Source organism: Nymphaea colorata, chromosome 1 (genome assembly GCF_008831285.2).
Source record: "Nymphaea colorata isolate Beijing-Zhang1983 chromosome 1, ASM883128v2, whole genome shotgun sequence".
Lineage (NCBI taxonomy): Eukaryota > Viridiplantae > Streptophyta > Magnoliopsida > Nymphaeales > Nymphaeaceae > Nymphaea > Nymphaea colorata.
The window spans coordinates 27,620,158-27,646,581 of NC_045138.2; the positions used below are offsets into that span (position 1 = coordinate 27,620,158).

At 39.0% G+C, this 26,424-nt stretch overlaps 2 protein-coding genes across 2 annotated transcripts; both read left to right on the top strand.

Annotated features, from left to right (window-relative positions):
- The first annotated feature begins 188 nt into the window (after nt 1-188).
- LOC116248398 (FAD-linked sulfhydryl oxidase ERV1) lies at nt 189-5,952 on the top strand. The gene is made up of 6 exons (XM_031621171.2): nt 189-546; nt 1,211-1,282; nt 2,840-2,887; nt 5,144-5,208; nt 5,374-5,451; nt 5,579-5,952. Exons 1-6 carry the CDS (start codon nt 223-225, stop codon nt 5,685-5,687), a joined length of 696 nt encoding a protein of 231 aa, XP_031477031.1. The 5' UTR covers nt 189-222; the 3' UTR covers nt 5,688-5,952.
- An 11,792-nt stretch (nt 5,953-17,744) lies between these two features.
- Nucleotides 17,745-25,017, top strand: LOC116262517 (protein NDL1). The gene is made up of 11 exons (XM_031641969.2): nt 17,745-17,906; nt 19,516-19,615; nt 19,920-20,017; nt 20,137-20,225; nt 20,387-20,447; nt 20,556-20,642; nt 21,350-21,427; nt 21,510-21,566; nt 21,652-21,707; nt 23,535-23,670; nt 24,442-25,017. Exons 1-11 carry the CDS (start codon nt 17,847-17,849, stop codon nt 24,655-24,657), a joined length of 1,038 nt encoding a protein of 345 aa, XP_031497829.1. The 5' UTR covers nt 17,745-17,846; the 3' UTR covers nt 24,658-25,017.
- Nucleotides 25,018-26,424: the final 1,407 nt, after the last annotated feature.

The window sequence follows — 26,424 nt, forward strand, 5'->3', positions numbered from 1 at the left end:
TAAAAAATTAGATTTCAAGTTAATATTAAATTTTTAAAACTATAATTCGGTCTCCTCATCAAAAAAAAAAAAAAATCCATGAGGCGTTGTGGAGAAGAGGCCTTGATATTTCAGGTCCGAACCCGAGGACGGCTTTCTGGTCATTCTATGGTCGCCGGCTTTCTCCTCCTATATACGTAGTTGCAAGGAGGCGTTTCGGGGGTGCGATGGAAGGAGGAGGGAATGGCGCAGCAGAGCCCATTGGACTTGGTCCTCAGGACGTGCGACTCCATGAGCCAGTGCCTTCAGTCGAAAGTGTCCCACATCGTCGACGGAATCCAGCATATCCAGAAGAAGCACGTCCACAACGCTAACGAGGCTCAAGTCGGTGGAGCGAAGGCTGTGGGCTTGCCGCCATTTCTCTCGTCTTTCTTCTCATCCGCGACTGCTGCTTTTGGACCTTCTCCAGCCAAGAAGTCCGGTGGCGACGCTGTTACGGCGGTCCTCCGTAGCTCCACCGCCGATGTTCGATGGGAGAAGGATGGCGCTAAGAATGCCTATCCCAAGGTTCCTCTCTTTCTCACTCTCTCTGAATTGTTGGTCAGGTCACTGGCAAGTGTGGATGGTTAGTCAAATTTCCGAGGGAACTCTCTTTTCCGGATTCTTTCGTCTGATTTTATAGGCGAAAGGTTGTGATTATTGGTTCGATTATTTTCTTTGACAAGTTTGGGTGCTTAGTCGTTCTTTGAGGGAATTCGGGGCTACCCACCCCTTCTCAAATATTTTTTTTGTTAAATTGTTGGATGCTTGTTGAGTTTTACTTGGAATTCTGACTCCCCACGTCCGCTTTCTTCTCATTTTAGCACTCTCGGCCCTTTATCGTTTCGCAATTGATCGTTTACTACTTTAAATTACTGGTTCTGCTGTAACTGCATCCATATGGTTCTCGTTCTATGTTATTATTTATCTCAGCTTGTGGGGTGGGGAGACTTTATTCTCATTCTATGTTATTCTATGTAAATTACTGGTTCCGCTTTCTTCTCATTTTAACTCTCTCGGCCCTTTATCGTTTCGAAATTGATCGTTTACTACTTTAAAGTTTAAATTACTGGTTCTGCTGTAACTGCATCCAAATCGTTCTATGTTATTCTTTATCTCGTTCTATGTTAGCACTCTCGGCCCTTTTTCTTCTCACACAGTGTTATTTTTGTTCAATAATTCCTTCCGACAGGCTCCGAGACCCTTAACGAAGGAAGAACTTGGAAGGTGTACATGGACCCTGCTTCATGCAATTGGAGCCCAGGTGCTGACTTTTACCCGTTCCATCCTTCTCTTTTTGTTTCTTTTTCCTGATTTTTTATGGGTGTTTGTGTTCCCTGATAGACGTGTATTATTGTTGTAACTTAAGAGTTGATATGGTTTTAACATACTTTCACCTTGATGTGTTTGTGAAATCTGTCATTTCATGTGTATACTGCTACGCCGTCGGGATCATATTCTTATGATTGTGAATGCTAGTTAACAAATACATTTTGTGGATCACAACGTCCCTTTGTTAGAGGAATTCATTGACATATGCTCTTGTCTGAACAACTAAGCAAGTTGTATTGAGTTTGTATGATAACAATTGAGTAGATGAAAATGTCTTCACACAAAAGAACCTAATTTTGTGTAGTTAACAAGAAAGTTTTGCAACCATTATTTGGTATCACATGAGGCGAGGGATCATTTTCAGTTTCAAGTTACTTTCAACCTGACTGACGAGCAATATAACACTTAACTGCTAGAAGTTTGGTCCCATATTAAAAATTATGAGAAATTTTCAAGGGAAAGGGATTGGTTAAGTGATTGCTTGTCTTAGTTCAGAGTCTTTTTTGGGGGTTGAAACCGAAGTTACTAAGGAGCAGGTTAGGATCGGGAGGCTGACCGCAGTGTGGGAGTGTGCTGGTTGTTATAGTGGTACCAAAACTGGTTTAACGCTCATAGTTGGGGTTCCACATGTGCGCATCATGATGAGAAGTTTCACTCATATTCAAAATTGTGAGAAATCTTCAATGCATTCAATTCAATGCATTGTTGGGAGGAATTAGACCAGCTACTTGGTAGGTTGTTTCCCCAGTTGCAGCCAGATGAATTTCATGTTTAGCTGTTTTAATTCAGTTGACTGGAAGATGGACTGTGAATCGTGAAATATCTAGCTGGACATGACCTTATGGAATAGGTTTACATGACCTTGGCTTGAAAAAAACCATGTCGATACTTGGTAGTGCCGACCAACACCTGCATAAAAGGAATGGTACAAGAAAACAAAAAAGAGGAAGGGAATGGTGACAGGCTTTATTCAGCAACTCAAGCAGTTGATGCTTATATAGGCCCCGGACTGGGTCTCACTGGTGTGTGAACGAACCTGCTCTGACCTGAAACCAACCCCAACTAAACAATGGTACCACTCTGTCAACTCCGTAGCAGTAATCCTTCTGTAAGAAAATTATGAGTCTTAATGGTTAAGAATCATGTCAGTACCATTCATTTTGGTGGTTTGCAGATTGGTGATGCCATTGTAATATGTCTGTTAGCACCAGCTTGATGCAGTTGTGTTGAAGTTGATAATGTCCTGTGGAAGAGATGGTTACAGTCTGCTCTCTGCATAATTGTTGTATATTTTCTTGGTTCCTTATTTGTTTTTGAGGAAGAAATCTCATTATTCAAGTCTTAGTTCATTCATCATTTTTGTTTAAAAGTTTGATTTTTTATGCCAACCTGGTGTAGGAATAGGTCAAAGCAGCTGAACCTATTTTGATCTCTGTGCATGTGGTACTTTGGTTGATATTTACTTTCTATTTGTATTTGCTGCTTTCAGTATCCTGATCATCCAACAAAGCAACAGAAAAGAGATGTCAAAGAGCTGGTAAGTTGTGATACATTGTTTTCCTAGGACTTCTCCATTTCATCCAAATACATGCTGTTGTGCTTGTCATGTGCAATCTGCTGAAACTGAAAGCTGTTTCATTTAATCATGATGAACATATGTGCACATGATTAATTCGTTGGACCTTTACATGTTAGTAGATATCTTCCATACAGCTTTGGAAGACCTCCTTCACTGGATTATGTAAGGAGCACTCTCTGAACTCGTGATCTCTTTCACACTGAAGTTTGTAGTCCAACCCCAGACAGGTGAATGGAGCTCTTCTTGACAGCTAGGCAAAACTTGATATCATACCATTATTTAGTTGCTGAAGTGTTGAAGTATAGGTATTCTTTTTGAAGCAGTTCTGAGAAGTGTACACCTACTGAGCTGCCCCTGCTTTAATAGTAGAAGCAATGGTCAAAGTGTATGCTTCAACCTCTTTAGGTTTCCCAGTCATGGATTCTTAGTTCAAAATTTTTGTATGTTGTGATGGAAGAACTTTTGATAGATGCTCCTCCCTTCTTTTTCCTTGTCCTATGCATCATTAATGTATTTCAGAATGACAAGTGTGTCGGTTTGGAATTTTCTCTCTCTCTCTCTCTCTCTCTCTCTCTCTCTCGTGCGCTCGCTCTTGCTCTTGCTAGTACTGTGCCCACTCTGACATAGGGCATCAGTTTTCATTTAATATGTTTGCCAAACCTCGTTCCCTCACATCCTCTGTCCGCACAAGAAAACTGATTGTTTTCACTAGTACATGTCAAAGTAAATTGATTTAACTTGAGATCTGTATATCCTCATTGTGTTTGTGGCTCAAGTACTTTCATATGGTATACAAACGCTAATGATCCCTGATGTATCCTATGGTCCTAGCTTTGACACAAATTGTGAACCTCTTGTTGGGGATCATGTGTGTACACACACACACACACACACACAATTCTTATACATGGGTACATCCATATATCTACTTGCACATATGTGTATAGCTAGTATATGTGTACGTAAGATAGTATAAATTGTATATAGGTTGTATTTTATTTTCTGTTACTTGTACTTAATGTTTTATGGTGCTTTTTTCTGGTCAATTTTAACATTTTACTAGACTGAGCTAGTCGTCTACAACCAAATGATAGCAATCTAGTCATTGAAGGTAGCCTAATGGGTAGCTCTGTTGTGTTTTGAGCTATATATGTTGGGGTTCAAATTGTACCTTTTTATGCATATGTGTGGTGTGCCTTGTGCACTTGTGGGTTTTTTTTTTTTTAACCCTTCTTTGATTGTGCCATCAAACACTGTTATTGTGATTTTTGCAAGGATACCAAGTTTTTTTTTTCTTTTGATTCAGCTGAAGATGCTTACAACTGTATCAGGTTTAACCTTTAACCAGGTTGAGCTAGCTGTCTAGCCATTGAGCTAGTTCAGTGGCCAACTTGTGTCTTGAGCTGTATTTATCAAGGCGTTCAACAACAACCTGCCTGGCCCTGCCCCCACCCCCATCACCCCCTAACACCTTGCCTATGCTTTTCGACACATTGACCTTCAATAAACATTATGTTTTTTTATCTGTTTATGTTGTATTCACTCGTCAGTATTTTTCTTACCTTTGTCAGTTTGATGGTGCCTTTGTGTTCATACTGTTATTATGATTGTTGGCCAAATATTTGCTAAATAATTAAGTTATTTTTTGCTTTATTCTTGTGAAGATAAAAGGCATTTGCACCTGCATTATGTAGTTCTGGTCCGTCTTGCTGGCGCTAAAACTAAATCCATCATACATGGTATGAGATAGTTGTTGACCTTATGCAATAAAGTAGAACCAAGCATAGACAGAAATATGGGGGTTGATTTTATCTTCTTTTTTGAGTTACACATTCTCATGTGTTGGGGTCTCCTGTTGAAGACAAAGTTGCAGTTCCTTGCGTCTGTGCTTAAATTCTTGCCTGGCCATGTGAAAAACTGATCTCCAGGTTGTACTAGTTCTTAATAGATGTGCCTAGGTCATGGGTGATTTTTCTTAATGCATCAATCTCTTTCCTTTATGATTTGCAATAAAATGCTCAATGACATTCTTCCAGACTGAACTCAATGCAATTGCTTACCACCATTCCATTGGACAATGGGGCAACCTGTAATCTTATTCCTGCTGTCTGCTGAACATTGCATTTGTGAAGTTCCCTTTGTTGTTTAGGTTTAGATATCGCCTCCTGCATGAGTGCAACTATTAGTGAACCAATCGAGTTTTTGTGTCTGCAGATGGCAATATTATCTCGATTACACCCTTGCAAGGATTGTGCAGATCATTTCAAGGAAGTTCTCAAGTAATTCATCTTATCATAAATTAATCTTTCTGTAGATGGTCATATAGTTATATCTATACTCAAACTGTTTTATTTGTACATGGAAGTTAAATGTGCTATCTTGGGTCCATGGTGTCCAAGAATTGACAAAAACATACTTTCTGTTTCGTGCTTTCTGTTCATCAGGGCAAATCCTGTGCAGGCTGGTTCACAAGCTGAACTCTCACTGTGGTTGTGTCATGTACACAATGTCGTTAACAGAAGGTAAAGGTGGTAACAAGCTGAAATCCACTAGGCCTGTTACACAGCCGCTAGTTTTTGTCATTCATAATTATGCTTGGACGTTTATTTGGTTAACCTGGTTCTATTTCATACTTGTCTCCATTTACAGCATTGGGAAGCCCGTCTTTCCATGCAACCGGTTAGAAGCAAGGTGGGGAAAGCTGGAATGCGAGGACCGTCTATGTGATGTGCAGGTCTTAACTCCAAACCTTAAGTGACCGTCGGTTTGTTTGGAGTCAACTTTGGACACGACTGCATGTATGTCTGATCTAGGAGTCCTTAATTTGTTGCTCGTTCCTTTTTGTGGTATTGTAGCTGAATATAAACTTCATTATGCATCAGATATATGTTAACTTCATTACCATGACCAATCATTGTACATTAATCATGCAGTCACATTGTAGTCAATTAAATACATTCTTTTTGCAAGAAGTGAAAGGTTATGATGTGCAAGGCTTGGATCATGTCCGCCTTGAGAACTAACTGCAGGTCTTCTCTTCCTGTGGGAACTATTGCTTTTCTGGACTAGTTATGAGGCAGCGCAGAAGGTGCATGCTTGCCATGTTCTGCTCTTGCTGCTCACATCTTGAGTAAAATTCTAGGGTGTCCTTTTAGAGTCCACCACCCCCCACCCCCCACCCAAATCCCTTCTTTTACTGTTTGGACTTTATGTCATAGGGCACACACGCGGGCTGTTGAGCTTACCCTAGACCTGTGGATAATTAACTGCCTCAGTTTTCGTGCGGTTACCTTCGATGGAAGTTGTTGAAAGGACTTTACCTTTTCTGTATCACCTAACGCTTGCTAACTCTTGAAAGTTTTACTTTCAACCTTGTTTGTTTGAACAATCGAGCTGTTTTTAGGTGTCTTATCATTGTTGTAGCTGCCAAAGGAAACTAAGTTACTGTCATGTGGTTCGGTTCTATGGACATCAGTCTTTTTGAGTAAGTCGAAGCTGTAAGTGTCCAATCTGGAGTCAGAAAGTTGTTGGCCACTGTTCTCAAGAGATTTGATGGTTGGATTTTCCTTAAAAATTTCCTACTCGTTCATGAACGCAAAAGCTGCTCATGGGGGGGTGTTTTTATTTATTTTCTTGAAAAATGCGAACGTTAATTATATGGCCATGGACCAGAAGCAAATTAACCAAATTATTCTTCATCAAGTATATCATTTGATGCTCTACCCAGTTCAGTGCTATTAAATGTGGGGGAACTTTTTAGATTCCACATAAGATCCATCAGAAAGAAAATAGAGAAGGAAGGAAAAGGAGGTCCACATGACTGTACAGGCAGAGAAATATCTTCAAAGTCGTGTGGATGTTGGATTGCTTAAAATATTAGGGTGGGGCCATCATATTATAGCTAATGAAGGAGGGCCATTATAGGGACGTCGGCAGCAGGCAGGAGGTGTAACTCAAACATTATTAAAAAATTCAAGAATTCTTGATTCTTGGTGTAGACTATATTTCCATATTTCATTCCAATTACCAAATTTCAGTAAATATCAATTCCATGCCTATTCTTTTGCAAAAATTGTCAAATAAGCACCTTTTAGCGATAACAATCCCTTGGTTTTCTCTTTATCATTTCCGAGGACAGCAAATCCTTGTACGTTTTGCTGCCTAAGCTGCGTTTAGTGAAACTTCATGTCGTATGTCATAAAGAAGAAAACTTCCTTGAGTTTTTCTCCCCTTTTGTCCTCGATTTCATTATCCCGACCACTTGTATCAGGAATTTTTAAAAAGAGAGTTCCATTACAGAAGGTCATTTTTATGATTATGTGATAATATAAACATCGACAGCAGACACCGTTTTAATGGAGTGAACATTACTAAGAAAACAAAACCCATGCACATACTGTAAGGTTGTTATTGTGGGTAGGCCCTGCCTAGTTTAGTTCTTATAGTTCACACTCCTCAAAGCTAATACTATTATGTTAGCAGCTTACTAGAGAGTAAGCAGTACTCCCTATAAGTTGTACTTTCGAGCGAGTCGAGTTTGACTCACGTCTTAAAGAAGGTCGAGGCTCGCACCCAACATATAAGAATACAAAGTCATGATAACAGCTCCCTCACCATGGGATGCAAAACTTTCGACTTAAAAGGCCAAGAATTCAATACTTGAGGTGGTTCTCTTTCTGCATAGTCTATCTGGTGTAAAAGAGAAAGAAAACGAAAACTGTATAAATTAGGAGTCCAAAAGGTTGGCATCGTGGGTAGGGAAAGGGCTTTTCTTATTAGTCACACATTAGATCCTTCAGAAGAGATAGCTATGGGGCCTTGGAAATATATCTTTTCATATATGTGAGAAACAAAATGTGATGAAATGAAGGAAATGAATAAACGAGCCACTCATGATTGATGAGCTTCATTTATTTATATGTTGTTTTTGGTGGATTAGACTAAGCTTTTCTGGACTTGGAAATGTTCATACATGGCAGTATACACTTAATAAAAACAAATATCCTGCCTTATTAAGTGAGTGGGATTTCTATGGCCAAAATTAAGCGTTGAGGAGAATATGGCCCATATATTGGACATGGTTTTAGGATCCAGTGCGGAGCTTTTTTCACATTTGTGTTCTATATGATTTGGTTAAGGCCTTCAAAATTTCTTTTACAATTATTTTAGTCATTAACCTAGTGTCGGTATTGAAAAGCCAAATTACATGTACGTCCCTCTCGGGCCGGGCCTTATTCAATACTGGGGAATATGGGACCCCATTTCTTTATCTCCCCAACTGCCAAGGTGGACATGGATCCACAACGACACACATCAGGACCAAGTAACTTAGATCCAGTTATTACCATCAACAGATGTGGACCGGATAAATGCAGATCCAAGTTGGGGTAGCCTGAGAACCGATACTCGCGCGTGTTGATGTTTGGATTATAGTAAGACTCATATTTGGATTTAGATCTGGATCGCTAATCGGGCCAAGGGCATTCCTGGATGACCATTTTCGTCCACGAAGGCAAAGCTGCAAACGTTCGGTGGGGGCCACGCGAGAACCTCACGTATCTCACATGCGAATAAAATGTCCTCAACGGGACCCACGCGATGCGAACGGGGTGATGAGATCGGACGGTGGCGATTGCTCAGCTGCGGGGTCAAGGTGGGTCCCATTCCGCCACGTGGCAAGAAAAAGAGGATGTCAGCTTCAGAGCGGCCACGTGTGCTCGAGCCCCTCCACGTCCACCGACGGCTTAACTCCCCACCTCTTTGCAAGTCTTAACTCGGGTTTGAGGTTAGAGAGAGAATAAATTGTGAAGTGACGAAAATGCCCATGAAATGTATGATGGCTGCTAAGTAATCGAGATAAATTTGAGACAGAATGAACACTATGCACTAGTGCTACACTTTAGAAAGATGGTGGCTCAGTCCTCATATAGACCCATCGAAACTCATACTTCTCTTGAACATGTATGCATTAGGATTGTTTGTTTAAAGATTAAAGCACATCTATTAAATAATTAGTGTTTTATGAATATGCTTCGATCTTTGGGAGGGGTATGCAGGGCATTGTTGTTAGTATTCTTGTTGCCAAATGTTTTCGTATAGGTTGTTTGACAAATGAAACACTTTTTGAATGTTTTATGAATCTGCTTCACACATTGAGTTAGATTCATGGATACTTAGTTATAGTGTTTCATGAAATTGCTCCAAACTTTTGATAGATTCATACCCTTCAGTAATCATCTCGACTATTGATTTAGTTTACATGGACACTTTGGAGGAAAAAAAAGAGAAAAATAAGATGAGACATCTCGATTGTTTAATATATCAATTTTCAACTTTTTTTTTTCTTTCAATTATCAATATAGAAAGAAATTAAAAACCAAGTTTATTCCTAATGGGTTTAGTACCCAAAGGGTCATTAGACCATAATAACAATATGCATTAAAGATTAGGACACATTCATGAATAATATATTTCATGGGCATGTTTTTTTCTATTACCAAACAGCTCTTAAGAGTATTGCATCTAAGAGGGAGAAGTGTAGTGTGTATTGCATGTTTGTTGCTACTTGATTGAAGATCATTGCACTTGTTACTTTTACTTTCTTCCTTTACCATGTAATTGGCACATGCAGCAGCGAAGTTCTTAGCTTTCATGCATATCATGATCGAAACCATGGACGCAAGTTACTTCAAATGCATGTAAAATATCAAATTAAATATGCCTTATTCAATGCATGCTATTGACTAGATAACTAATATAAAAGCAAGCATGTGTTTTGATTTTTTTTTTTTTTTTTAAAGAAGACTAGCCATAGTGTAGAAGCCACATATTTCTCTCTATATATAAAAATGGTATAAAATCCACCAGGATTAAGAGTGCTGATGTCAATGATGATAAATAAGAGAATACTAAAGATTTAAGATGCATAATTTCTCCATTTTGACATTTGTAGTCATTGTCGTAGCATCTTATTTTGTTGCGGCAGATTGTATAGACCTGTATTAAATCAAGAACCAGAGGTATTGGTAAAAGGGCTGAACGGTCCACGGTGGAAATAGTAATTACTATGGCTTTGTAAGTTGCAGCAATCATTCCTTTTCAAACTCCCGTTTAGGCGAAGGAGTAATTTCACCAAGAAGAATTTTCACTGTTTGGATAATCCGCAATTCTCATCTGGTGAAGAAAAAAGAGAGGACACACAAAGACTAAAAAAGTAGATAAAAAGTCTAGAGAGAGAGAGAGAGTACATTCAAAAGGTCTAAGAAATGATCAAGATGTGACAACATTTGCTTAATAATTAGGCTAAAGAGATCTAAGTTCAACATCATTGACATAGCACAAAAAAGAAAGAGAATAGAACTCGAGGCAGGTAAATGTGATCAAGTTTTCTAGAGAAGCAGTACACATTCACAAAAAAAAAAGATAAAGGAATTCTCGAGATCTGTGATACCATTTGCTCATCGATTAGGTTGAAGGAGAAGAGATAGATTCTCGATTTCATAGGGTGGTATTCATTCCCCTAACTAATGTTAACATTTAGAATATTATTATGTCCACCTAATGTAGATGAAGTGTATGGGATGCCACCAATTACCTACCAACTTGGAGTTTGCTGTCTAACAAGTCATCTCACTTTTAAATTTAGAACTCAAAAAGAACAAGATGGGTTGTTGTTCTTGAATATGAAAGTGCATCTATATTCTATACAAAAGGTCTTCTTTGTAGCTGTTAGTTAAGTTGTTATCATCTTATTCTATTTAAAATGAATCCTTTTGATCGTGGAATATGAAGTTGTTCTAACAGCTCTTCTTGTTCATCCTCAGTCTGGACTGGAATCGAGGTGTCTGCTATGGAGAAGGTATGCAGACATATAATGGAACTTGTATAATATTAGTGGAGTTTCTTAGCTTGGAATCTTAGTGATACTTGCTTCATGAAGACAATGATTAAGGGCTCAGCTTTTGTGACTACGAACATCCATGCACTACACTAATATTATACAAGTTCATATTCAGATTTACACCAATTACCTACGAAATATACACTTATATTTGGTAGAGAGACGAAAAAAGAGAAAGGAAAGTTGTGCCCTATAAGTGGATCTTGGATTTGAATTTGGGGTTTTTGCCACTTAAGTGGATCTAACCAGATTTATATATTTTACCCAAAGGCCGCCGCAGATACTGGACGATAATTCAGATCATATAAGAAACGATCTCATCAAAAAAGGATCTTAAGCAACCCTATTAGAACCAAGAGAAACTCACCTTTGACGTTGAATTAGGGATATCAACGGATCGGATTTAAATCAGATATATCTTGAACCATATCTATTTGCCTGGATGTTCATATATTCGAATACAAAGAAAGAAAAGATATATATAAACCCAAATCTGAAATTGGATTTGACAATCTGAATCTAATTTTTATATTCATGTCTGAGTCTGAATCCAAATTTTGAACTGAGTCCGGCCGATCTTCAAAATGTATAAGCATTGGATATGGGATATTTATGTATATTTGAATCAGATCAGATGTTATTTTTAAAATCTAAATCCGATCCGATTTCTTGACCAGATGTTAACTTTTTTTTTCGTATCCAATTTTTTTGGAACGATTCGGCCAGACATCCAGTCCAAATCATATATATCGACATCCCTACATAGCCTTCTTAGCGGCAGTTGGTGGAGCCTGGAGAACCAAACCAAGATCATATATGAATCGGACCCATTTGGAATCGTCGTTACGAGTAGGTGCACCTGCCAAGCGATCCACTATACAAAATTCCAACCCAAAACATGGCATTTAGTAGAATTTCCGCATTTGAATGGGTCCTATCTGAAAATTACACCAAACGTCACAATAAGTGGTTGTGATAAGATACAAGTCAATCTTCAAGCATTTTTCTGCATAGAAAATAAGAAAAATAGTCGACCCTATTAGTTAGGGTTATCGGTCCATTCAAGTGTTCTAGAAACAATAGTTTTGCCCAAAGAAAACGTGTTTGCTTCTTCTCTCCGTTGTCCTTCCGCGGTCAAGTTGGTGAAAGATTGAACAAAGACGACCTTAGCATGTAGAACCTTTAACAACCCCCTAAAGCTCAAGTGACATGAGAACTAGTTTCATACGAACTGCAGTCTGACTTTTATTCTTAGTTTTAGTATTCCGGCGTAACGTAGCTGGTCGGGCAGGAGGAGGAGCTGATCGGGTGCCTTTCTTCTCCGATTTCATGGGCGCTGCCCTCAACATTGTGAGTTGGGTTGAGAGAGACGTGGGCGATTGACTGCCCACGCCAGCTCCTAAAATCTTGCATTGTGATTAAGTTGGACTTAGGTTCAGCCCTATGTGGTGCCCACACCAGACCTAAGTCAGTGCCCTGCAATCATTTATTCTCTTAAGCAAGAGATCAATTAGTGACTTTCTGGCTCTGTCACTGGATGGTTGCCCCCTTTCTCTCTCATTGACATGTTTTTTTACATTGTAAAGTGCAAAAAACATTAACAAAAAACAATTTATTGCTAAAAACTCATACCATCTTTCCATTATTAACCACTAATTTCAGAATTTTATATGAGAAAAGAGCATTAATGATCCTGCAAGTGAAGTAATTTAGTTAAGCATGCTCAAGCTAAAACAAGGCTAAGAGTTGGATACCCATGTCAACTCAAGTCCCTTTGGGCATGGAAAAAGTAAGTTTGTTTGCTTCTAGTGCCGACAAATGTCCGTCACGTCCATAAGATTACTGGAATCAATAATCTTAGATTAATCTTAATTATGGGCCAATTGGTGTTGTTTAATCTTGGGCACACTACTTTTTTTGTGGGTCCTTGAACCATCTTTTTCAATATCAACATCTCTCAACAGGGAGTAAGACATGAGTTTGCTGTGAGGCTGCTTTCAAGAGAGTGCCCTCCTGCTAGGGCTGTAGTAGAAGTCAAGCATCATGGTTTAAAGTTGTGATTTAGGTTAGAATTGACAAAGATCTCTTGTACCATTGCTTATTAATCACGATTAATTAATCTTCGATTGCGATCTCATTAAGCGCTTTGGTCCTTGGAGGGTTCCTTTCTCATGAAAAATGAATGAAGGCTGAGTAGTTGTTGTCACCCACATGGCCGGTTGTTGTGAGCTCATCCCCATCTATGTCGCTTAGTAGTCCTGTTTGGGAAAGCACCATGCTCTGGATATTCTTTCGTGGATCCAAATCTGCAATCAAAGGAGGTGTGGCATTTAGGTGCCGACGGATCATGATTACCAATCTGCATCTGAATGCATATGGCCGCATCGAGGGATGTTAACGGATCAGATATATCCTTAATCATATCCGTTTTTTAGGGTACTAACATATTCAGATTCGAATTTGAATAAAGAAAAGTTGTATCGGAATCTGAATCCAAACTCCAATTTTACAATCCAAATCTGATTTTTATATTTATATCTGAATTCAAATCCGAATTTTGAACCAGATTTTGCCAATTTAGATGTGTGATATTTATCTAAAAGTTAATCTGGTCTATATATGTATTCGAATCCAGTTGGATAATTATGTATATTCGAATCCGATCGGATGCCATTTGTTAAATCTGAGTCCGATTCAATTTCTTAATTGGATATTATTTTTTTTTTTCCATATCCAACTTTTTCTGAACCGGATATATTGGCATCCCTAGCCACATCATGTAAAGAAAATAAGACCCAACGACTGGATCACATACAGATCCGTTTGAAGCTTTGGATACGTCAAAAAATCCTACAAGTATTTGAGAAATTTGTAGGTTGTTGGATCTTAAGCTAGTAGGACTTGCAATTCTTTTTAGAAAACCAAATTTTGTAGCTCCCTTGAATTAGGTGAGATCCAATTAGGTAAGACTTGAAGTAGCTAGGATCTAACCCGAACCCGACTTAGATTACATCCCCAACTACTATGTAGAACTAGTTCATGAGCCTGAGAACAACGATGTATACACAAGATCACTAAAGATTTTGAAATTTGTTTGCAAGCGGAAACAGATGGCATAAGAATACACGAATTTTTATAATATTCAATACTTTTTTTTTATTTTAATTAAAACTTTCAAAAACATCTCAGATTTCAATATTTTAATTGTTAAGATGTGAAACACCACATGGGAGAATTTGGGATTTGAGTGTTTAGATCTGTTTAGTATTTCCCTTTCTTAGGGTTTATAACTATTTCATGACTTAAATAGACCTACAATATATCCATCAACTAAAGTGTCACACTTACTACAATTTGAAGTATAAAAGAAAAGTACTCAGAATAATAATCACTCTTTAAGGTACTCGCCAAATCAACCTCGCCAAATCAACCAACTATGGTGTAGCTCTTGAAGCGAGTATGTTTGGCTTTTGTCCTTTACAAAGAAAATACTAAACTTTCTAAATAAATGCAGTTAGGCCGTGTTTGATTATTTGACGTTGCCGTGGGTGTACTTTAACTATGGTGTACTTGCACCTTAAAATCGAGTGACAAAAATAAACCTTTCTCTCTCTAGTTTTCTTCACTTTATTTTTATTTTAAGACTACAAACTTGTACGGCAACGAATAGTATTTCCATATAGTTTTAATTGTTGAAAAGCTATCTAGCTTCTTCCAAGTTAATAGAAAAGATCAAAGAGTTTCTCTTCACATTTATTATTAAGCACCATGTTGCTAAGAAAAGAAATATAAAGTAGTAAATTTTTTTCATATGAGAGAGAGAGAGAGATCATTGCCTTTTAGTTACTCTGGATTTGAAATCCATGATTTAAGAGGGAGAGTCTGATCTTAAATTAAAGATTCTCAAATTCTGAGTTCTCTGATCTTAAATGAATGGTTCTCAAATCCTGTAGATCTCAAATTCCATACTATCAAACGCCTTTAAAGAGATCCATAGGATATTCCACTTGAATAGTCAATCACAACTTTTTCTATTTAAAAAATAAATAAATAAATAAATAGATTGTGATGTTTGACAAAAGCTGGACCTCACTTAATTGGGAGACAGCGAAAGGTTGCACGAAAGTTCATGAATGTCCTTTTAATCTCAGTCTTAAGCCAACAACGTGATTCGTATTGTTGGTTTGACAAAAGTTGATCATTGGTTCATTTTCCTTTAATACAGACCTGTTCTTCTAGCAATTACTTGTGTATGAAATTGTTAATTTTGGACTTCGAAAATTCAAAACTCTACTTTAATCAAATCAACTACCTGGATCTCATTTATGTTCTGCAGCGAGGAACAAAAATCTTGATCTTTATTACTTTCAAGTTTATGTTACTCTTCATTAAACATTCATTCTTAACAACTTCTGATCTTTAAATTTACCTGTATTTACTAAATAATCACCTATACTTGTAAATTTAATGCATAGAGAGAGAGAGAGAGAAAAGCAAAAACCTTGATGATACCAATAAGTGGGATTTAGTGTTGTTTTTCTTTAAAATTAAAGTTCAATGATTTAAAATTAATGAAATTTGATTGGCACATAAACCTTTTAAATGTTATTGGATTCCAACATGGGATGTTGGGGCACTGGACGGAATTTCTGAGTAGCGACGTACAAATGAAAGGCTAAATCATAGGCCATTGGCTTTGAAGGGGGGCGAGGGCCGAGGCCTCATCATTCATGGAGTGCCTCACACAATTATGGCCGAGCATGGGCTATGTCACTCCGTCCTTCCCTCCCCTCTTTCAACTGCAGCCAAACAAACAACCAGCCGGAGAAAGAGATCTTGTCCAGGAACTTTATGGTTCAAGAAAAGGAACGTTTGCTTGATGCGTAGATCTTGATTTTGTTGGCTTTAGATCGTGATTATTGAGAAATGAAGCGCTGAGATCATTGAAATTTTTAGAGATTATTTGATTTAATTAATTGTCGTGATATATGCTGGGTTACTCCTCTTGAATGCAATAGTAACAGGCGTGACACTTGAATTGAAGGGTGTTCTATAGTTGTACTCCAACTCCGAAGCAAACCGAAATCTTAAAGGCGTAAAAGTATGTTGTTGGGGTTTTACTCCCGAAAGCAGTTTCTTCTAAATAAACATCATAAAATGAAGTCTGTACCATGGGAGCAATTTTTTCGGTATTAATATAATGTACCTAATTATATATAGGGATGCTTAGGTACTTTAGATGTAATATGTACCTAATTAAGGGATGCAACACCAATGGCTTAAATGTTAGCATTAAAGGTGTTTGGTCAAAAGAATCAGATGTAAAGCGTGCCATTTAGTGAATACAAATCACAAACATGTCATTCATAAAAAAACAAGAGCTGTACATTTTCGTAGGGGCCTATACAGAAAATTGGTGTTTTGAATCCAAAGTCTTCGATATAATTTTTTCGTTGCCCAAGTTAACTGACTGGATTGAATAATAAGGCTCTTTATTATCGTTATCTACGAGTTTACTTTGTTGATTCCAGCTGCTGTTATATGAGATAGTGGATTTCCATTAAGATCTGGATCATAGAAGCATTTTCTCGGATCTTGATGCTCTATAGAAGCATTTTATTGGGTTGGGATCTGAAGATTGTTTTAGATTCTTGGACTTTAAGGCAGGCTTCCATGCCCAGGAATCAAGGATTCGGGCTTATCCACCTTGTTTTTAGGTAGAGAAACATTTCATCCCATCATCTAGAAGAGAGCCGAAGTTCTCATCCAACCTCTTGTCCTCTTCCAGCATGTTTGGCAAGAGTAACATAATGTCTCATGTATTTACCACATTTTTTGGGATAGATTCATAAAACATTAACTGCTGCGCAGGTCGTTAAGATAACTTACACGTCAGTGACTCTCCTTTTTCGAGAGAAGATATTTTCAACATGTATCTTAGGATTATGGATAATAGGGACCGTTCGATTCAATTTTCGGACAGAACTGGGACCTGAAAATGATATCGAATGTAGTTTGTTTTGGTTTGATTCTTATGGATTTGGATCTAAAACCAGGATATAGGCCCATTTGTCCTGTACAAAAAGGCAGAAAAAAAGAGCCAGGCTGGATCGAAGACAGCCGACGGATCCAGTTGCGTGCCATACCATCAGACCCTGGTCCAACTAACCGGGCTGCTACAGGTCAGACCATGCTCCAATTTTTGTTCGGATTGGATATAGAAAATACCAAACCCGAATCCAAGCTGTCCGCTTCAAGCAAACCCGTATCCTGCCAGAACAAAAGCCAACGAAGGCCATTAATATTCGAATATTTTTAAAAAAGAGAAGAATTTAATGCCAAATTAATTATCAAGTCCTGCTCCGTTCTTAATTAGTTTTTCAAGAAAAGCGGTAACTGCGATCGATATTTAGATAGCGTCACATTTATTATCGCTACAGAGCTTTTTTTTTTCTTCTGAAAATAACTCAATTTTATCGGTGAATTTTTGTGAAACGTTAATATATTGATGAGATAAAAATTGCAAAAATTCTAAAATTGCCTCAGGAAAGTGGTTTTTAGCCTTTTACTCGTATTTATTTTGTGCCTTTTGGAAAATGAAAAAAAAAATAATGTTGCGATATTTTGGTCGGCGATATTTTGTTTGTTTATGGAACGACAACCGTTAGGACTTAGTAGAGCAAGGGAGTCATTACGTGAAAGGTAAAGGGTAAGACCGTGAAAATGGAGGACACGGTGGCTTTAATTCCGGGAGAGGATCGCGGCCGACAGGCTACTGCAGGTAGCCATTGCGTACGGCCGGTCAGCAGCCGATGACGAGGCGTCGGTGGGTTAACCATGGTCGAACGAGGGTTAAGCATCGGCGTGATGATCGGGTATATAAGGGCCTGAGATTTGGTATCTTACGTTGGGGAGACGGAGGAGGAAGAAGGGGGAAACGGAGGAGGAAGAAGGGGGGAAGGAAGGAGAAAATAAAATAAAGAGGAAAAAGAAAAGAAAATTTCAGAGGCCGAGGCAATGGGAGATTCCAGCAGCTCGGTGTCTATTGATATGGAGACGATCCCTCTGGGAGGACAGGTGCGCCAGTTCCTCTGATTCCCTTGGCTGTGATTTTTTCCAAACATTTCTTATTTCCTGGGGAAATTTTGGGCTTTGAACGGCTGTAAATGGTGAGTTTCTTGGTTTGCTTTTAAAAATGCCGATCTCCGAAGCATGAGTTTTTGCAGGGTTTTGAGCTCCTTTGTTTTTTTCTGTGTTTTAGGTGGTTCTGGGAAGGAGAGTCATTTTTTGTTGAGGTTTCTAATGATTTTTTTAGGGTTGATGAATGAGGCTCATTTTTTTTTTGGAGTCTTGGCTTCTGCCTTCTTTTTGTTTAGGTAAATTGGAATTTGTATGTCTGTTTTGTGAAATTTGGACTTTGAGAAGTTTTCTAGGTTGAGCTTTTAGCATGACACGAAGATTAGTAGGTTTTTGTGTGGTCACGCTGTTATTCGAATGGACGAAACTCGAGAGTCAGGATTGGTTTTCTTACTGTATTGCATATTTTTCTTTTTTTTTCCCGGCGTTTTATAAAGTCCAGAGTTCTGATAAGAGATTCTGTTCTATGTTTAAGAAATGCATTTTTCTTCTTTTTTTGTTTTTTCTATTTTTTTGTGAGTTTGACTTTTGATTGCTTGCATTTACTAATGATTTAACTCTTCCTCAGCATCGTGTTTGCAACTCTTTCCCAATCAGTTTCCAGGAGAAGTCCAAAGGATCAATTGTTTGACACTAGTTGTAACTAATTTTTTTTTTTGTTTCAATGATATATTCACACATGTTCAAGCGGCATTGATTTTCCAAGCTCAAAATGAAGTGTTTGATTCTGCAACTTAGTTTAACATTGCTTGGACCATCATTTTCTCAAGTTTTTGGAGGTTTAATTTGCCGAGTTTAACGATTTTATTGGTTATATTTGTAGTCATCTTCTTTATCTGATTCTTTGAATACCCGTCATTTTTAATTCCAGGTTAGTCGGAAGCTTGGTCTTCTCCTTCTCCAGAACGATTTTCTCAAAAGTGGTCTCGCCGCTTTAGTCAGTTTGTGTCTTAAACTATTGTCTCGTCTGCTCGTGATTCTGTGCTTTGTGAATGGAAAAAACGTTTCACAGAAGCGAGATATGCTTTCTACTGCTATTTGGAAGAAATTTTTGTTCTCCTTTCTTGATTTTGGTATTAACGTATGGCTAGAATCGATTGTAAATCTTCTTAGAAATATGGGATTTAAAGGTGCCGAACGCTTCTTCTACTTCAAACTGTTAGGGTAATTGGTTTCAAAGGTTGTTTATCTGTGATGGTGCTAATTACATGTTTTATGTTCATAGTTTTTTAGTTTTTACTTCCAAGTATAAAAAGTGGTTTAGATTTGATCTTACCTTTTTTTTTTGTCCTCCAAGATTTTCTCAAAAACATTTCCTTGTGCTTCATTTGTTTCTAGAGCACTGGTGGGATTGATGGTTAAGAGCCTTACAGGATCTGGGATATGGGCATTTATTTGTGTATGCACGCGTGTCAAAACCTGGTTTTGTTGCTTATGACTGGCATCTAATTCGTCTTGTGGTTTTGAAAATTTTCCAATTGTTGGCAGTCTTCATACTACTCTGCCTTTTCCTTATCTTACGTTTCTGAGGTGTCTGATACTTCTACAGGAGCATATCTTACATACAAGTCATGGTCCTCTCTCTGTAACTGTATTCGGAGATGTTGATAAGCCAGCACTTGTAACTTACCCTGACGTTGCTTTGAATCGTAAGTGGTTCGTACATGGGTTCTACATGATAATTCTTTACTTATAATCTTTTCAATTATCATCACATATATTTCCAAGCGTTTACTTCTTGGGCCCAATGATTTCATGCTTAACTTTGGATATTTGAGATGCCTACATAGTCCTTCTACGTGATAAGATAGTTTTTGTCTTGACTTAGAATATTTATCCGTTATACACCAAGCATGTCCCCATTATTCACATTTATCTGCTTTGCTGTGAGCGGCTTTAGAATTTTGATCATGTGGCAAATGAAAATTTTTTCTGCTTATGGCTTTGAAACAGATATGTCTTGCTTCCAAGGATTATTCTGTTGCCCTGAAGCTGCTTGCTTGCTGCTTCACAACTTCTGCATCTATCATATTGATCCTCCTGGACATGAGGTTTGTGATTTGGTTTTGATTCTCTCTCTCTTTTTCTCCCTCTTTCCTCACTCAATATATTGCATTGAATATGACTCCTTTGTACTCATATTGCAATGCCCTTTTAAGTGTTTTTGCAGTTGGGAGCAGCTGCTATTTCTTCTGAACGACCTCTTCCTTCTGTTCATGATTTAGCAGATCAGGTTGCTGAAGTTCTGGATTTTTTCGGGTGTGTATGATCAATAGTTGTATATTTTATGTTTTTTCATAAACATTCCATGCCTGTCTCTAATTGTGATTTTGTGCTATTTTCTCAGTCTTCAAAATCTTAGATCGTGTGTGTGTTTTGAAGTTTTTTTGTGCTTATATAAGTTGATTCTCTTTTAAAAGGCTCAGCAGTGTTATATGCATGGGGGTCACAGCGGGTGCCTACATCCTTACCCTCTTTGCGGTGCGTATGCCTTTTAGATCAGTTCAAAGCTTCTTCATTTTAACCGTACTGTTTTTGCCCTTTGTTTACTTATCCAGTTTCTAAATTGATTTTTTGATGTTCTTGCAGATGAAGTATAGGGAGCGTGTTCTTGGTCTAATACTTGTTTCCCCTTTATGCAAAGCACCCTCTTGGACAGAGTGGATATATAGCAAGGTTTCTTTCTTTGCTTTCTTTTCTTTTAGATGTTTGTCATTTGGCAAAAATGTGAGTTTATTGGGTGCCAGACCCATGTGAGGAGTGCAAGGAACCCAGAATACCAGACAACTGGACCACGGATTGTCTGTTATTCAAGAAATTTTTATGAATTTGCTGAGGCATGTTTCATGATATACTTACCATCTTCGGTCTTGGTAGTAGTGCAATGGAGAATAGTATTTTACGGGTATATATTGCTTAGAGATTCGGTGCCCATAACTGTATGTTAAGGTCGAGTAAGGTAGTTCTTGTTAATTGGCGTTTTATTATAGGCTTATAGCAAAAGGTAGTGCAATGTTTTTTACAAATGAAATAATAAAGTGCTCAAACATTTAGTGCAGAGTCTCATGACATGTCTTCAGAAACTAGTAGATATTACCGACTAATAAAGGAATGAGGTGTTAGTTTAATTTACTGTGGTTTGACTTGGACTGAGCACGTAGCTCTTTTTTCCAATTTTCATGTCTCTTCCAGGATATCTGTGGTTTGAGTGGGCTAGTTCACCTCTTTTGAATTGTCCTTTGACTCTTAACCAGAAACTTGTCAAACATGACAACCGCTTTTTGTCAAACACAGACTGCCATTTGAAGTGGCACAACTTTTAATCTCATGATTGAATTGTTTTGACAGTTTGACCAAGACCGTTGTTTCTGGTGATTTGGCAGGTCGTTTCAAATTTACTGTACTTTTATGGGATGTGTGGTGTTGTTAAGGAGTTCTTGCTTCAGAGGTACTTCAGCAAGGTAGTCATATTTTTTCATATTTCTTCCCGGTATAATTTTCTGGTACGCTGTGGTTAACAGTCACCTTCCATCATCATTTCAGGAAGCTCGGGGTGGTGCAAATGTTATTGAGTCGGACATTGTTCTTGCATGCAGAAGGGTAATTGAACATTTTTTGGCATTTGTAATGAATGATAAGCAAAGTAAAAGAGGATTTCCTGCTGATTAATGAGATTATCTTGCAGTTGCTGGATGAGAGACAAGGAACAAATGTTACACGCTTTCTTGAAGCAATTAGCCGGTATGTTTGCACATCCCTCATTTATAGTTCTGTTTGGTTGAAAAAATAATGGTACCTTGGGTCGCCATCATATAGCTTGATGTTTAGGTCGCACTAGTTGCAACCAAGGGGCGCAAGTTCAAAATCCTAGGTGTCTTGCCATCTTGGTTAATCCTTTGATGATCCAACTTCAATTTACCTGTGACCATTAGTTCCTTTGAAATGCATAGCCATGTGACCGTCAATTAGTTAAGTCGACTTTCGTGGGTCCTATTTATGCGGCCATATTTCCATCTCTGTCTGTTTCTTCTGGCAGTCACTGGAAATGTGCAGTTGCGGGCAGCTTATGCCTTTTTTATAGCTTACTAGCCAAAGTCGCATTGGCATCGTTCTCCACTATCATCAAAAGCTTAATCCTGTTGCATTGGCTTGTCAGAGTCCTCCAAGATCTAGCTTTATGGGAGTTTACTACTGATCTTTCTAGATCTGCAGCATGACCTGCTTAATTATGCAAGAGTTCAAACCGCATTTTTATTGCCATGTTAATCATTGTTACGAGCTTCCCCTTGCCATTTTCTTCTCGGTGTTACCTGGTTCTTGGTTTGATTTTTCGAAGGTTAGGTTTGAGGCATGTTTGTATTCTTGTGTTCAAACTCAGGCTTTTGCATTTCGTTTAACACTTTTAAATGAACCATGCCCACAATATGAAAATATTGAGACCCAAGTGTATGATTTTTTTATGTATTTTTTTTCGTCTTATTCGTAAAAGTATTATTTATCGGCGAACATTGTTCCTTTTTGAGCATGATGATTGCGTGATTCTTTTTAAAGGATTTATCGGGTTGGCCCTCTAGTGGTAGGTCCAACCGTTGAGCGATTATTTTAATTTAGAAACCCATGCGCTGAATTCTGCTGTAAAGTGCGGAAGGTTGGGCCTGGCTGCCGAAGTATTAATATTTTCACGCAGTCAACATGGTTGGATCTTTCTTATGGCCTTCGGTTTGAGACTAGGGGTTCAATACGTCCCTAAAAATCTCCTTGGTCAGGGGGTCCTCCAATCCCGGTGTATACGTTAGTCCGTCCCACCTTGATTTACGGAGCATGATCCGTCAATGTCATAGTTAGATAGGCAAATTTTTTTGTGGTCCATGCAACTTTTGTTTGTGGTGCAATTGAGACAAATGAACTTTTGACCATCATCGGCATGTGGGATGTAAAAAGTAGCCGTTACTAGCCATTCATGTGCCACCCTCGGTCTCTTTTATCCTATTGCATTTCACTCGTTCCCTACCACGTCTCTACCAATCTAGCTATCACAAATTTGACCGTTTGCATGTGGGTGCTCCTAAGACTGTCCTTTAGTGTGAAATGGGGTTTTGGACTGGGATCCGATCCATGCCTGCTAGGACAGTGAGTCTCTATTTTGTTGAGATCTGAAGCGTATGAGAGCTGGGCTGCATGGCTCGGAGTCTGGTGGACTTATTTTGAATACAACTTTTAGGTTACAAGTTTATACTTTGTATCTGGTTTTATATGGGGTGCAAGGAAGGAAACTTGCCAAGTCATATGGTCAATTGCTGTGTTGGGGAACATTAAGACCACCTGGTCTTGGGAGGCTAAGAGCATGGACTACCACCTTGATCCCTTGAGCTGGACCAACGGATTCCACGACTCGTTCTGGTCTGACTGAAGTTGCTTGCCGTTGCTTTGAGCCCCAGTGCTACGGTTTCCGTCTCCCACACACGCATACATCCTTAACGTTAGTGCATCTGTCACCCACACACACACGACGCATCTCCTTGCACCCACCCAGAGGTTTCGGTTTTGAGTGTGTATTTGTGCATGCAGGAGGCACGACGTAACTGACGGCTTGAAGAAACTCAGATGTCGGACACTAATATTTGTTGGCGAAAATTCTCCCTTCCACTCAGAAGCTCTCTATATGACCTCCAAGATGGACAGGAAATACACGGCATTGGTTGAGGTATGGGGGTTCTCCTGTTCCCTTTGTTCCACCTCCCAACATCTTCTCTGCACATCATTGCATGCGTGAAAAAAAAAGAAAAGAAAAAGGAACAAAAACAAGAAACCGTGTGGGTCAGTGCTTGTTTTGCTCTACTAGAGTCTGTGGGTTCTGCGAATCTTTAACCCCCTTTCTGTGCCTTCGCCCCCATGTGAATTGTCAGTGAGCTCCTTTTTGTTGGTTCAAGTTTTTATTATTTAAAATGATGCTTTAAATATCTGGACAATGATCATAATCCTTGTCCAACGATATATTGGTGTCTAGCTGCAATTGCAAATGGCCAAAATCATCTGGCGTCCACTGTGGGGGCGAAGAAAACTTCGGGTTTTGGCACCTTGTCAGAGACTGATCAAAGTGTACGCGTATGATATGACTTTGTATGCCCGTGGTGATTGGGTCAAGGCAGTTTTTTTTTTCCCTTTTTTTTTTCTGCAGCTTCTTCGCACGAAGTCTGTAAACCTATAAAATAATGCAGGCAGAATGTATGCCCACGAAGGTGAGGCCATCGTGGCGCATTTTGTCTCCTTAGTTTTATGGTTCTACAGCCATCTGATCCACGAGAAGAGGATGATGCTCCCTTAGAAAAAAACATTTTGTAAATTTGGTAGTTTGAAAGGCGTGGATTTCGATCTAAGTTCGTTTTGTAAATAGTTCTTAATGATACATTAGATATTGAAAAAAATGTCACTATATGAACGAAGAAAATTAATGATGTAAGTTGCGCGGAAGCAGGTGCAAGCATGTGGGTCGATGGTGACGGAGGAGCAACCTCACGCCATGCTGATTCCGTTGGAGTACTTCCTCATGGGATATGGGGTCTACAGGCAATGCCAGTATTCGACCAGTCCGACCAGCCCGTTGAGCCCTTCATGCATCTCGCCGGAGTTGCTGTCTCCAGAAAGCATGGGGTTGAAGCTGAAGCCGATAAAGACCCGCGTCTCCAGCTGAGAAAGCAACCAAGTTCGGCGGAAGAAGGCCGGTGTACATTTCTGCTAATTCTTGGACGGATCCATGTACAAGGCAGAGGGATTCTTGGGTGTAGATAAAAGGAGGGAGGGCAAGTGTTATACTCCAAATTCATTTGTAGTCATAAGCCAAGCTGTCTGTAACATTATCTCTTTCATTATTTATATCTTCGGATTACAATAAGGGTGAAGAGTGTCTGGAAAAGTTCTATCTGAATCCCTCCCTGTTGGCCGGATCCTCCACTTTGGGGGCAATTTCATTATATGATTGTCAGAAACTCTCTGAATCAGGCTAACGTGGTCCGAATTTATTTTTCCTAATAAAAAACTTCATATATTTATATATTTTTATACTCTTTTCGCCTGTCATGTGTATATCCACTTCGGCCCTAGGAAGGTAGCCAGGCGTACCTACCTACTCCCTAGTACCAAAAATTAAATCGCTTCACATCAAATACAATACCTTTTGCCTACAGCCAGGCTGTTGTGGAGCCTCGTCAATATCTTTTCATAAAAATCTTGTTGTGAGCAGTGGCAGTTTTCCTTTTAAAAAGGGGGAAAGGATGCCCTTAAACAGCTCACGTCGCTTCGTCGTTGGGGCATGGGATGGCCGGTGTCGGGGGCTTTACCCAACCGAAGATACTATGCTTGAGCTGCAGATAAAGTTGAAAATCCCTTGGTTCGCTTGATCCAACGTCCTCGCCGCTTGGGGATCTCCGCGCACTCGATGCCAGCTGCAAATCGGGGAGGACACAACTTTTCCTTTTCCCCCTTGGGGGGCAGCTCAGGGTTTTCGTGCTTGGAGTGCAACGGCTGGAAAGGTGATGGGCATTAAATAAAAAGAGAACAAGAAAATTTTGAGAACAAACCATTTCCTTCCGTTCGCTTTTTTGAAGGAACGTATCTTGCTGAAGTTGCAGGGAGGGGTTTGAGATATTTGCTGGTAGTTGCTTTTAATTTTTCCGCACCAACTCTTGCGATATAAAAATGTGCGCACCACAAAAAATTATGATCTTTTTCTGGCATCTCCACTATGGGAATGACTCGATGGACAGAATTACATTACTATATGATATCTAAAATCTCCGTAGTTTGATGTAACTTTGAGCAATAAACAGGTTCAAAATGTCATGAATAACTCAAAACTCGAAGAAAATGATGATATTTGTGAGCCTGTGAGGATATCTCTGTAATGGCGTGGGTAGCAAGGGTTAGCTGTGCCGGTGTCAACATCTAGGGCCTCCTTTGATTCCAAACATGATCGCAAGGTGTGTCTTCTTGCTGCAACATGCCACGGTGAGTGAGGTGTGAGCTCTAGACCAACCGCCAACTAGCCAAGGACCTAATAACTAGGGTTCAACTTCATGACAAACTTAATAATGACAGCGAAATGCGTTATGAAGGGAGATCCAAGCACTTGATTTCCCAATTCAATTGGGAGTAATTTCAGGAACAGATTAAAAAAAGGAACACCAGATCCGTTGGGGTTCAAATGCTTGGTTTCCCGATATATGATTAATGTCAGCAAAAGTTGAAGAAAGAAAAAAAAGATCATCAGATCCAATGAGAAAATTAATGACTTTTTCCAGGAAGTGTAATCAAGAGCAAACTGTGTTGTTTAACTTGCTTATGAGGCATCAAGGGGCATAGCATAGCTCAAAAAACAGGTCTCTAATTCGATTCCTATGATCACTATGCCTCTCTGTCTTAAGTGTGGCAGAGGCAGAGCCACTTTTGTAGGTGGTGCGTT

Coding starts and splice junctions, on each gene's coding strand:
- LOC116262517 (XM_031641969.2), top strand. CDS start 17,847: ATGGGAGATTCCAGCAGCTCGGTGTCTATTGATATGGAGACGATCCCT. Junction 19,616..19,919: donor CCCTGACGTTGCTTTGAATC/GTAAGTGGTTCG, acceptor GCTTTGAAACAG/ATATGTCTTGCTTCCAAGGA. Junction 20,643..21,349: donor CAGAGTGGATATATAGCAAG/GTTTCTTTCTTT, acceptor GTGATTTGGCAG/GTCGTTTCAAATTTACTGTA.
- LOC116248398 (XM_031621171.2), top strand. CDS start 223: ATGGCGCAGCAGAGCCCATTGGACTTGGTCCTCAGGACGTGCGACTCC. Junction 1,283..2,839: donor TTCATGCAATTGGAGCCCAG/GTGCTGACTTTT, acceptor TGCTGCTTTCAG/TATCCTGATCATCCAACAAA. Junction 5,209..5,373: donor CATTTCAAGGAAGTTCTCAA/GTAATTCATCTT, acceptor TCTGTTCATCAG/GGCAAATCCTGTGCAGGCTG.